At 40.0% G+C, this 14495-nt stretch overlaps 2 protein-coding genes across 2 annotated transcripts in view; one reads left to right on the top strand and one right to left on the bottom strand.

The window, feature by feature from the left end:
* Positions 1-14286, bottom strand: part of LOC121635920 — a 51223-nt gene extending 36937 nt beyond the window's left edge. The window contains exons 1-2 of the mRNA XM_041979336.1: positions 14019-14286; positions 13629-13733 (exon numbers count right to left, since the gene is read on the bottom strand). Coding sequence (XP_041835270.1) covers positions 13629-13733; positions 14019-14286 — 373 coding nt within the window. The remainder of the gene's footprint in view (positions 1-13628; positions 13734-14018) is intronic.
* Positions 1-14495, top strand: part of LOC121635284 (zinc finger protein 665-like) — a 645425-nt gene that overhangs the window by 190904 nt on the left and 440026 nt on the right. The gene's annotated exons all lie outside the window — the stretch shown is intronic.

The raw sequence follows: 14495 nt of genomic DNA, 5'->3' as shown, positions 1-14495 counted from the left end.
TGACGTTTTGAACACAACCGGGGTCAAACTGCATCAGACACCTGAAAACAAGTTGGGGATGATATCCGGTGAAGACTGTTGCTCTACGCTGCAAGGCGAGACCGTGGCGCCATGGCGAACTTCGATAAGACGCCATGACATCATCAATCACTATAACTCCCTCATTTTTCACCCAATCACCATCAAACTCACAGGGCTTAGTCATGGTCCGGTCCCGAACACACCCATATGACCACTTCCGGTCTAGCCCTAAGCCCCGCCCACTTTCAACAGGAAGTGCTTTTTTGCAGTTGTCGTGGTCCTTCTCCTCAGGCATGAACCCCAGACACTTGAAAGTGCTTCACAACAGGTCAAACCCTTTCATGATACTACAATAAAAATCTCAAGTTCCTTCGCCAAACGTAACCATGGCGAATCTTGGTCCGACGCCATCAAACAGGAAGTACTTGTAACTCACCCGGTGTATCATCGATCTCCACCAAACTCGGCAGGAAGGATCGTATTCAGACGTGGAACTGAGCCAAATTGACATATGCTGGAATAGTGACATAGTGGCTCTATAGCGCCCCCTACAATATTTTGATCAACCAGCTCCGCCCCCTACGTGGACCGACATGCATGAAATTCACCACATTGATTTACTATGCCAGGATGCACAAAACTGTCCATTAGACCTATAGGCTAATTTCAACAGGAAGTCGGCCATTTTGTAAAACGTGTCATTTTCAGGGTCATTTTTGCCTGTTTCTTGCCATTGCATTTGAACGAACTCCTCCTACAGATTATATCGTATTTACCTCAAAATCACTCTGAAGCTTCCAGAGGCATGTGTGATCAAAAGTTATGCAAAACTTTCTCAAAGGAGAAAGGGCATGGCGGGGGCGTGGCCTCAAACTTTGATATCTCGCCATGAGAGACGAAACTGACATAACTTACATATAAAACAACCTATCTTGACCAAAATGGCCCCGTTTGATGTCATTTCCATGCTGACCACATCTACATGTCCAGATGTTGTCACCTGGACATTGCTCAACTGCTGCATGGCCAGACGGTGGCGTCATGACAAACTTGGATAAAACGCCATGACATCATTAATCAGTATAAATCCCTCAATTTTCATCCAATCACCATCACACTCACAGTAATTACTCAGGGTCTGTTCCTGAACAGATACATTGAACTACTTCTGGTCTTGGTCTAAGCCCCGCCCACTTTCAACAGGAAGTGTCTTTTTCAGACACTGGGGTCCCTCTCCTCAGGAATGAACTCCACACACTCAAAAGTGCTTCAGATCAGGTCAAACTCTTTCGTGATACTACCGAAAACAATCCTCAAGTTCCTTCCTCAAGCAAAACCATGGCGAATGGCGTTCATCGCCATGAAACAGGAAGTATTTGCAACTGACCCATAGTACTCCCGATCTCCACCAAACTCGGCAGGAAGGACAGTGGTCAGGCCTGGAACTGATTTAAATAGACATATGCTGGTTATGTGGCTCTATAGCGCCCCCTATAATTATTTATTCTATCAGCTCCAACCACTGCTTTGACTGACATTCATGAAATGTGGCATATTTATATAACATGCCAGTACAAACCAAAAAGCCTCTTCATGTCCTGATGTTTTCAACGCCATAGCCCCGCCCCCTGGAAACAGGAAGTACCCCTTTTTTCCCATTGAAAACCCTACACACCTACTCAAACTCATCAATATTATCCTTGATGAACACATGACTCACAATATAACAAACTGCTTACACCATCATGAATAAAATGGCTGCCTGTGAGGTTTCTGTCCCTCGCCATCAAACAGGAAGTGGCTATAACTCTGGACTCGGTTGACCCAATGACGTGATACTTGGCAGTTGTCATTAAAGTCCGAACCTCAACATGTTAGTACAAGATCAAACACTATAGCTCCACCTACTGGCCATGTTGATATCTGCAGATCTTAAAAGCATGATTGTGTTTGGATTTGTTTCACACTATTGGTCAGAACAAGGTCATGACCACTTCTGATGTCATTATTAGGCCCATTGATGTATGAGATGATGGTCAGAGAGAGACAATGACCACACGAGGCAGAAACATGGGGACGACTGAGCGTACGGCTGCCAGCCAGAGCGAGCTTGCTTGGGGAGGGAGGTTGCAGGCCGAGGGGGCGGTGCAATAGGCCGGAGCGGCGCCAGAGGTGCGAGGGCCTTCATCGCTGCTTGCAGCTTTAATTATTAGGCCCGAGCACCGAAGGCGGTGCGAAGGCCTATTGTAATGCAAGCGTTTATTATTAGGCCCGAGCACCGAAGACGGTGCGAAGGCCTGTTGTAATTGCTCCGTTTTTTCCTTATTCTTCTTCTTCTTATTATTCTTCTTCTCAAAAGTAAATCGCATGGTAGGGGACCTGAACATTCGTGAAAACGCGCCTAATTTTGCGTACCCCCCCAAAGGAATGCGTAAATTTACATATGGTGGGGTGCTCGGGACTGTTCGGGCAAAATTGAACGAGAGCGCCACCTATTTATGATGCCCCGCCACTGCATGTCATCAATCTTCATGAAAATCGGTACACTTGTTCTAAATCGTGGGGTGAAAAAAAAATCCTCTTGGAGCACTGTCTTAAAAAAAACAGGAAGTCAGCCATTTTGGGTCAAAGTCGCCATTTTGGCGTTTTACTGACTTCGCATTTGAACGAACTCCTCCTAGAGACATTGTTGGATTGACACCAAAATGGCTGAGGATGTTCAGAAGGCATGTGTGATCAAAAGTTATGCAAAACTTTCTCAAAGGAGTAACGGCGTACAAGGGGCGTGGCCTCAAAGTTTGATGTCTCGCCATGAAAGACGAAATTGATATAACTCCCACATTAAACAACTTTTCTGACCCAAAATGGCCACGTATGATACTAGTCCCATCCTCAACACATCTACGTGGTCATTATTGGATTATGAATAGGCCACGCCCCCTGGCGACAGGAAGTCATGTTTTTTACTCGAAGACCCACTTCTCTGACATTTTCAACACAACTGAGGTCAAACTGGATCAGACACCTGTAAACAAGTTGGTGATGATATCTGGTGAAGACTGTTGCTCTACGCTGCAAGGCGAGACCGTGGCGCCATGGCGAACTTCGATAAGACGCCATGACATCATAAACAAGTATAACTCCCTCATTTTTCACCCAATCACCATCAAACTCACAGGGTTTAGTCATGGTCTGGTCCCGAACAGACCCATATGACCACTTCCGGTCTAGCCCTAAGCCCCGCCCACTTTCAACAGGAAGTGCTTTTTTTCAGTTGCCGGGGTCCTGCTCCTCAGGCATGAAGCCCAGACTCTTGAAAGTGCTTCACAACAGGTCAAACCCTTTCATGATACCACAATAAAAATCTCAAGTTCCTTCGCCAAACGTAACCATGGCGAATATTGGTCCGACGCCACCAAACAGGAAGTACTTGTAACTCACCCGGTGTACCCTCGATCTCCACCAAACTTGGTAGGAAGGATCGTGGTCAGATGTGGAACTGAGCCAAATTGACATATGCTGGAATAGTGACATAGTGGCTCTATAGCGCCCCCTACAATATTTCTATCAACCAGCCCCGCCCACTACATGGACCGACATGAATGAAATTCACCACATTGATTTACCATGCCAGGATGTACAAAGTTGTCCATTACACCTCTAGGCTAATTTCAACAGGAAGTCGGCCATTTTGAAAAAAGTGTCATTTTTAGGGTCATTTTTGCTTGTTTCTTGCCATTGCATTTGAACGAACTCCTCCTACAGACTTTATCGTATTTACCTGAAAATCACTCTGAAGCTTCCAGAGGCATGTGTGATCAAAAGTTATGCAAAACTTTCTCAAAGGAGAAAGGGCATGGCGGGGGCGTGGCCTCAAACTTTGATATCTCGCCATGAGAGACGAAACTGATATAACTTACATATAAACCAACCTATCTTGACCAAAATGGCCACGTATGATGTCATTTCCATGCTGACCACATCTACATGTCCAGATGTTGTCAACGCCATAGCCCCACCCCTTGGAAAGAGGAAGTACCATATTTTTTACCATTGAAAACCTTTAAACCCTACTTAAAATGATCAACATCGTTCTTTGAGACCTCATCATTGAAAATATCACAATCTCCTTACACCATCATGATTCAAATGGCTGCCTGGGAGATTTCAGGCCCTCGCCATCAAACAGGAAATGACTATAATTCTGCACTCAGTGGACTAGCGGAGGAGATATTTTGCAGTTCTCATTAGAGTTACAACGTTAACATGCTTGTACATTCAAAATATCTTTAGCACCCCCTACTTGCCACATGGATTTCTTAAGTGAAAAACATGCCCTAGTTCATAAGAGTTCGTTCGAAAAAAGGTCAATAACACTATAAGTCTCATCACTGGTCAGACTGAGGTGCCATTTGATCCTCTGATGATGACAAATCACCGCTTAGTACAGACAAACTTCCTAATGAGCATACTTGCTGCATGCAGCTGCAACTTTACTATAGGAGGGAGGCTGCAGGGTGATGTCGTAAAAACTGTTGCTCTACACTGCAGGACTGCACTCTGGCAGCACCATGATTTTTGATGAAATGCTGTGACATCATTACTTATTATAAATCACTAATTTTGGTCCAATCACCATAAAACTTACTGAGATTAATGAGGGTCAGGTCATCTTATCGGTTCTATGCCTAGCCCTGCCCACTTCCAACAGTCACTGCTTTTATCCACACTACAGGGTCCTACTGCTCAGGAATTAAGGCCAAGCACATGAGACTGCTTTACAACATCTCAAACACATCCGTGATGCCACAATAATGCTCAAGTTCCTACGTCAAATGTAATCATGGCAAATGATGTTACCACACCATGAAATAGGAAGTACCTGTTATCAAACCATTCAAAATTTGGATCTTTGCACCAAACTCAACAGTCTCATCCCAGATCATTACTTATCACATCTATACGTCCAGATGCTGTCATGCTATAGTCCTGACAAATGCCAAAAGCTAGTTGTTTTTTTTTTTTTAATCTTTCATATCTTTGTCCACAAACACTAACGCCATATACTTTATAGTCCCCAACATGTCAAACCCTTTCATGATACCACAGTAAAAAGACTAGTTGCTTGGCCAAATGCAACTATGGTGAATACTGGTTCCAACATAAAACAGGCAGTCTTTTAACTCATACATAGTACCTTTGACCTTCACCTTACTGTGCATATAGGTTCTTTTAGGGCTGTAGTGTCATCACCTCTGCCAACATTCCATGTTGGAATTAATATGACACAATAAATATACATGTTTAATGTATATATAATATATATATATATATATATATATATATATATATATATATATATATATATATGCCATTGTGTTGCACTACAGTAGCACTGGGGACAACAACAAAACTTGCAATTGCCTTTTACTTTGCTAATTTTGAATAAGGAACATTGATTCCTGTATTTCAAATGGATTAATGTGAAATCTTGCCTCGTGTCTACAGTGATAACCAAAGTGATATATCTCTGTGCCACTTTAGTCATATTAATAGAAAACATATATACCATGTGCTTTATAAATAGTTTGAATTGAACTGAATTAAATGTGGTTTGGTTGTCCGCTTTAAGTATTCTGGTGGGCACTTTATACAATAACCACAATATTTTAACAATTTAAAAAAATATATATTGCTGCTTCCAAACCACTTATTATTGAATATACTGAAAAACTATGTACTAAGTTTTCTTTTTATTTCATGTCAATTTCATTGCCATTTCATGTCAATGTCAAATGCTGTCAGCAGGGCACCGCAGGGAATTGAACCCCATCCCATTAATGAGAGTACCATACCGGTGCCTTTTGCTTTTTTTGCATGACATGACACGGTAAAGCAAAACCTCCATCAAGAACAGCATATTTCTGGAAGACCCTTAAAATTTTTCTATCAAAATTCTTTTTCCATTTCTGACTTAAAAAAATAAAATCACTTCTATTATGATTAATTTGCTCCAAAAAAATGTTAGGTACTACAGTTTTTTTAATGCTGTCTTAATGGAGGAAACGAAACCTTTAACTTTTTTTTTTTTTTTTTTTTTTTAATAATAAACATTGCATGCACATAACTTTAAAACAAAACGATACTCCTCTTTGCAATAATGTAGTATTGGAAAACTTTCAATATCGTTAATATTTAAAAGCAAACAATGTACAATCCTTATAGTGAAATAAAATTCACATTCTAAATCAAAGTACTTAAAAATAACCCTATAACATGCTTCATTGACTTACTGTACTCTAAACAAGTTGACATAGTTTTACATACTGCCTGTCTGGTGTGTAATATAACAATCTATTTAAAAGTACAAACGACAGCCTCATGGTCACTAAAATAAATTGGTACCACTGATGCCTCTACTACATAAAATGAGGTCTTTATATATACGTGATCTATTAATGTCCCTCTTTCTGTTGTGGGCTCTCTCACTAACTGAGTATACCCTCTGTCTGTGATAAACTGGGAAATTGTAGATGATTTCAAAATGTCATCATTGAAATCTCCCATCACAGCAACTGTGTTACTTAGTGGCTCAAGCCAATCAAGTAACCTACCTATATTTTCCTTAAACAAGGACACAGGATAAGATGGCGGTCGATAAACAATAGCCACCACTATATTATTATTTACAACTTCAAACACTAAGCATTCTAGATTGACATGTGGGACATTTAAAATGTTACATGTCACACTATCTGCACAATAAATGCCAACACCACCATGTTGTTGGTCTTGCAATGCCCTCAGTGCCGGATGACTGCTACTGTACGATGAACTTCGCGGACAGTTGTAAAAACTGTAACCTGCTATCTTCACCGATTCCAGTGACGCAGATGCAGGCAGCCACGTCTCTGTAACAGCAATACAGTTAAGCTGCAAATGCTGTGTACATGATGCCAAATCTGCTACATGACAAGCCAAGCTTTGCACATTCATCATAAATACACTGAAAGTGCATTTATTAAATCGGTGCGTTGTGATACCATCTGCCAAAAATGGGGCCATATTTTCAATGGCACCCTTAACATTATCTTTACAATAGATGCGTTTTTCCTCAAAATCCTGTATAATCAATCCTGACAGAGTTTTCACACGACTTAAAGCTACATATGCTTGGCCAGCAGAAAATATTTTATTGAGAGAAACTACAGCTTTATCTACAGTTAGGCCTTGGACCTTATGTACTGTACATGCCCAAGCTAGTTTTAACGGAAACTGACGACGCAATCCCCCCTTATTAGTTGCCCTTTCCTCTTCTGGCTCAATACCGGTGGAGTCAACTAAATCTAATGAATTACTTCTAAATTGTTTTCTTCTCTTAACACCTACACGTTCATCATCGAATTTCACAAAAACTTTCTTTGGAAGATTACTTTTTTCAGAATCAATAATACGCACAACAGTACCACAAACGCCATTAACAAGACCATCAGCAACATCTACATTTTTACATAACATAACACGCGCGCCTTCACCAATATTTAAAACCTCAGCCAAACATGTATTTGGGGCTTTAGCATGATGGCCATCTAACAATTTTAAGTTACCCGTTTTTTTATCATTTACAAAATCTTGGGCGTGGACAGCACCATATTCAGGGCAAGTCTCCATTAGTTGTTTAATGTTGTGCTCATTTACTTGTTGATTTGTGGCAAATATATGCAAGGCTGAGCTGACCTCACCAGTTTCACAGCTTTTTAGTATGTTAATGTCGCTTTTTGACAGTGCTTCCACTTTAGAACGTGTTCGAATCCTGTTTAATAAACCCGCAAATACTTCATCTTGCTGCCTAACTACATTGGTCAATTCTGCAACCTTAAATAAAGGACCCCATAAGTTATTACGTACATCATCTACGTACAAAGGTTTTCCTTTTACTGGAGGCAACTGGAAAAAATCCCCCACTGCCACGATGCTGACATTTCCAAAGGGTGAAAAGTCACCAGTTTGTTTTATTTGTCTTAATCTACCATGGATATAAGACAATAGGTTGTGATCTACCATTGATATCTCATCAATTATTAAAAGCTGGAGATCACTATATAAAACGCGCAAAGAATTAAGTTTTTCTTCGCCTAAAGGAGTGTACGGTAAACGGACATCCTTTCCTATGCTAAACGTTGTGTGGATTGTAGATGCTTGCAAATTATATGCCGCGATACCTGTTGGAGCTGTTAACAAAACGGAGATGCTATCAGGATGACGACATGCTGGTGATAAAAGCCTCATCGATTCGTATTGGATTGCTTTTATTAAGTGACTTTTTCCGGTACCGGCACCTCCTGTAATAAATAAATGTAATGGTTCAGGATTTTTGCCATTTATCTGATCTAGACACCACTGCCTAACCTGATAGAAAATGGACAACTGCTTATCATTTAAAGACCTAATTAACGCTAAGCCATCCCTTCTGTTCAAAATGTTATTTTTTTTCTGGAATCGCGCAAGCTGATCATTAGCCACGGACAAATCTGGAATGTTTACGTCTTCATCTACAGTTTTCTCTATCTGTTCCAATTCTTGCAAACATTCAAGACGTTCCAATTCCTGCTCAGGACACAATCCGCACCATGCATCTTCCAAAATTCCACTGATTTCTATTTCATTTTGAATATGGTCTAAGTTATCTACCTCGGTTTCAAACGCGCTTCTATTGTCATCGACAACAGATTTCACAGAATGTCTACACCCATTACTAAATGTGATAAAGCCATTCTGATAAAACTGCTCGAATGTGTTACAGTTTGAAGATTTTAGTTCACAGTCTAAACGATAAGGGAGAAACAACTGCATCATGCTAAGATAATACTTTTCAGGATCTTTTGTTTTTGAAAACCACGCATAGCGAATAATGGCTGGTTGTGTACGACATCTCTTAGTTACAAAACCAAAATTATTTTGTAATTTCACTGCTGTCGAGCTTCTCTCGTTTTTACTTAAAATACGATATTCCGATGCAAATTTGCCTAAACACATATCATTAAACGGCTCACGGCTGGGCCTATTCTTATACTGGTCAACTAAACTAATCATCCACATATCTTGCATAGTAAGATCCTGTGCTGATACCCTCTCTCTTAAAATACTCAGAGGCAAAGACATTTTAACTACGTTTTCTCCTGTTGGTATGAAAACTACCTTCCTACTACATTCTTTTAAGTGCATATTGGTTAACCTATAGACCGCTTCCTGAGCACTAACATCCCTATTGTGGAGATAAACGCTACCTAGTCTTTTTAATGCCTCTTTAGCGCTAATATTACCATCTTTAGAGGCTTCTCTCTGAGCATTTCCCAGCAACAACCCCATTTCCCTTTCACTCTTCGACATATAAGAGATGATGTAGACGACACACGCGTAGGCATCAACGCAATACTGGATATCAATATTAGCATTCCAAGCTTTCAGAAGTGGTTTGCTATATTGATTAATCCAGACTTCATCAAGCTCCCTTTTCAGCACGACATGTGTATTGCGACCACAGCGATTATATGCAGCCTCAAATGTTTGTTGACTTATTTGCAAACTTTTAAACAATTGTTCTATGTTAGCATAGTTGGTCTCTTCATCTGCAATTGCTTTCTTGACTTCAGCTAAAACTTGACTAGCTACCTCCATGGTCATTTGGTCCTTTTTATTTTTTTCCTTCTCTGCACATTTACATTGTGATGACTCATCTGTTTTATCAAGGTGACACTTGCAAATCTTTGTCTCATCTTGATAATTTTTCCCTCGACAAATAAAGGTTCGGCAGGATGCTGGCCTGGGAAAATTGAAACGACACACGGTTTTTTTCTTTTTACACGTTTTTGAATGACGCTTCGAATGCTGCTGCACCGATGTAACAATTTCAAATAACGGATCATCTTGTGATGGCAATTCACACGTTACATATTTATCAATAAATGCAGTTACCTCTTTGTCTGTGTTTTTATCGATAATTGGAGCATTTTTTATCCAAAAGAGAACGTGAATATGTGGACTACCACGTTGCTGAAACTCTACACGATAATAATAATCTGTTATTTCACCAATCGGATGCGAAGGGGACATTAGAACTTCCCTCAAGAAACAATGCCAGCGAAAATCAAACATACGTGCCGCTGTGACAGGATTTTTAAGCAACAGCGCACATCTATCTGCCCACTCCAATTGCTCAACTGTCTGTGTCCTACCTTCCCTTTTCAAAATACTATTAAGAAGGTTAGTCCACCGCATGTCAGCTGATGAAAAAGAGCAAAACCACGTAGGTACACCAAGTTGACGAACACAAGCTAAAAGATCGCGCTGGGCCGATTGCCAGAAAGCTGGTGTTCCTCTGATGGGTTTAAGAAAACGGTACCCATCATCAAACTCCAACATCTTCTTTAAGGAGTCCTCATTTTTTAACAAGTCACCTAATTTCTGAGATCTACAACCCTGCCCTTTTCGCAACGCAATCGATACATTTGACACGACTTGCTCCAATTCTGACATGTATTGTGCAAAAAATATGTATTCTACATTTTGAGCAAACCTGCCATCAGCATGTAAAAGTCTATTATTGAAATATCGACTCAATGTTAAACGATGCGGTCGGATTTCATGGTACGTGTTAGATCCTAAGGGAAACAATACTGGGAAGCACTTTGCTTCATTTGAATGATCTTACAGCAGTTTCACAGGATTGTTCCCTTCTCCTGGCGCTACATTTAGGATTTTATCAAAGTATTGGTCAAGCGCTTCCTGACCAATATCGACGGGCATGAGACAGGTATCCTGAAACATGCAATGTTGCTGCCTATCATGCAATAACTCATCTTCTCCATCATTGCATGCATCACTACTTTCAACATTACAACTTGCTATATCTTCTCTAACAAAGTCATTTATCCAATCTTCGTTGAAATCAACATCTTTGTAATAAATATTGCTGTGTTTTAAGTTTTGCAGTGCCTCTATTATGTGCATGCTGTCAACAAATTGATACTCATAATGCCCCTTGTAAGTTAATTTACGTTTTAGTTTTACCGGCAACAAAGATCCTTCCATATTTGAACGCGGCAATACATTGATCGTTTCAGAGATTGACGCTGGTACGCACGTAACTGGCCCATGAACGCCATTTTGTCCACCTTTAGGTAACGCAAGCATTTTCATAAATGGTATATGTAATGCTATTAAATGCTGTTCCAAACTATTCAAGCGGGCCAATTGAACAGGAATGGAATGAGAACGCAAGTTATTTCCTGAACATTCAGGTGGCATCTGACCTTTACTAATTTTGTAGTGACAAGTATAACATATCCACAATATACCCTGAGCCGTTTCTAACAACGGACACGGCACTATGCAGTCTTCCTTACATTTGTGAAGATACTCATCGCTGATGCATTTCTCTGCTATATCAGCTAAGACTTTACTCTTTTTATAATAATCCCATTTACATTTCAAAACTTGATGTTTGAAAAGCAATCTATTACAACAACCACAAACATAATCAGGCCCCTCTTTAACTTTATCCAAAAACTGCTCTATTACAAAATCAAACTCCTGCGACTTGATTTTAATTTCATGCCTTTTCCGATTCACCAATTCTTTTACTTTTTTCTTATACTCAGGAATACAGTGATATTTCATTTTACCGATCGCTTTCTTAGCATTCTTGTGTTTTTCATTGAAAAGATATTTATTTCTACTTTCTTCTTTCTTTTTCTCCTGATGTAAGAGATCGTGTTTATACTTAAGTTTGCTCTGTTCTTTCTTTTTCTCCTGATGTAAGAGATCATGTTTATACTTGAGTTTGCTCTGTTCTTTCTTTTTCTCCTGATGTCAGAGATCATGTTTATACTTGAGTTTGCTCTGTTCTTTCTTTTTCTCCTGATCTAAGAGATCATGTTTATACTTGAGTTTGCTCTGTTCTTTCTTTTTCTCCTGATGTAACAAATCATGTTTATACTTAAATTTGCTCTGTTTTTTCATTTTGTCCTGATATAACAAATCATGTTTATACTTAAGTTTGCTCTGTTCTTTCTTTGTCTCCTGATGTAATAAATCGTGTCTATATTTTAGTTGGTTCTGTTCTTTCATTTTCTCCTTATGTGATAAATCATGTTTATATTTATGTTTGCTCTGTTCTTTGATTTTCTCCTTATGAGACACATTTTCCTTATATTTTCTTTTACTTTCTTCCTTCTTTTTTTCTCTTTGGAACATATTTTCTTTATACATTCTGTTCCTAATAAATTTTAGTGTCTCCTTATAATGCACCTGACAGTGATATTTTGATCTTTGATTTGATGTCCATTTACTTTTAAAATACCTTGAAAATGTATATTTACCCTTGGAGCTACAAATATTTACACTTACATGTGCCTTCTCTTCAGTAACCCTATCTATCCTTTGTAACTCAGGTAAAATGCTAGTTTTAACACTGTCTGCATCAATACTTGCCTTATCACCATTCTGCCGTCTCAAATTGTACCCTTCTGAAAAGCTTGCATTGACTTTGCAGTAACCGTAACACATGTGTGTCTGAGGTTGTTGTACACAGACAACTGTCTCATAATGGTTACCACTGGTATTTGCAACATACAGCCCCTGATTTGAAAACATACGATCCCTACAGCTATACTGAAGCCACTGACCATTAAAGAACGTAAAAATGTTTACACCTAAACAATCTGCTGCTGCTTGAATTTCAACCTCTGTTGCCCAACTACCAACAAGATGCATCTTTGACTTTTTCAGGTATTCAGAAACTGAAGAATACTCCCTTCTCAAAATGCTCTTATATGTCAGAGGATTGCTTTCTAAATGCTTAACAACAGCTAGCCTAATTTTCCTATGATTTTTCTGAGTTCCAGAAATGGCCTGACTAATAGAGCGGAAAAAACAACTCCCATCCCCGACTATTTTTTCAGTAAGGCAAGGTGCACCTAACACACCACTAGCAGAAGGTACAGCATCAACCTTCTCGGATTCTATATTAAGCTGTTTACACAAAGCCTCTGAAACCTCCTTAGAAACTGGATTGAACACTAAGCTTCTAGTCTGAATATCATTGACAAATTCAACATCAGAGTCGACTTGGTCAGCATCAGTCCACTTTGTCCTCTTTGATGTCAAATTTCTCAAGGATATCTTCCGCTTCTTATCTCTATGGCTGTCAAAACTCAACGTTGCCTGGTCAGTAAACTCACCTAAACTAGAACTAAGCTCACTCACTAACTGCACATCATCTCCAAAACCCACAGAAAACTGCTGACTTTCACTATGAGGGACTTTACTAATCACCTTTACTCCACTGATCTCAAACAACGTTTGTTTGAGAGCATCAGAAAGCCTATGTATGTAGTTGTACACTTGATCAAGACCACTGAAATAAACAACTACACTATTCCCTGTCTCATCAACCATCCCATCTGCACTGCGTGCATGGGAATCCACAACTGCATACTGTCCCTCGTGACTGATGATGGCAGAAGTACTGCCACTCAGTGTCAAAAAGCAGGTTTCATACTTTGTGCACACCTTTTCCAATCCGTCACGGAGAGTGGCGTGCACACCTGCATCAATAAATTGTCCCTGAACCACGCCCACTTGTCCTGCAACAAAATCCCCATACTGAAACTCAAACTTCTGCCCATCAATGACTCTGTTTTTGGGCAAATCTGAAACACAGAGCAGTTCGTGTCCACCACTGATCAGATCACTGTCACGTAAATAACTATAAAGCGCATCACCTAAAACTACCACCTTATCCAAAATTTCAGACTGCCATGTAAAGACACTGTCTACAGAATGTTTAGCCAATGCTACTAAGCTTACTGCTGCACACTGAAGGCCACCATACAAAAAACGAGAATCGCCCTGATGAAAGGTTCCCCTGAGTGATCTAACATAACCAGGAGAACTGACATCAGCAAATGCTACATCACTTTCTAAATCTACATTACTCTCCTCTACAATAATTCTGGAAACACCATACCACCGTGCATCCAACGACTTCTTCAGGTTCCCGATGTGTAGCATCAGGTCATTGAAGCAGGTGTTGAACACAACAACTGAGGTTCCAGTTCCTGTTGCCAAACCCTCATTATTGCGTATCCCAGAATCTACAACCGCAAAATACTCATTGTGCTGGATAACCAGACTTACAGCATCGTGGAGATCCAGAAGACACATCCCGTCCCGAACCAAATACTCCTGTAGCTTCTCTTGCATTTGTACCTCATCTTCAGACACGTCAAAATGTCCACGAACTACCCAACCTGTCTTAACCTTCCACCTCCTACCTAACACACTATGCTGCTCAACCAACTTGCATAGCTCCTTTTCTCTGCCTCTTTTCTGACTTTCCCTAGCCATAAATGCTTCTAACTTCTTCCCTTCTACAGTGACCTGATCCACATCTGAAGGTCGCCAAGTACAAA

This window comes from Melanotaenia boesemani, chromosome 24 (assembly GCF_017639745.1).
Source record: "Melanotaenia boesemani isolate fMelBoe1 chromosome 24, fMelBoe1.pri, whole genome shotgun sequence".
Lineage (NCBI taxonomy): Eukaryota > Metazoa > Chordata > Actinopteri > Atheriniformes > Melanotaeniidae > Melanotaenia > Melanotaenia boesemani.
This window is presented reverse-complemented; position numbering and strand designations above follow the sequence as displayed.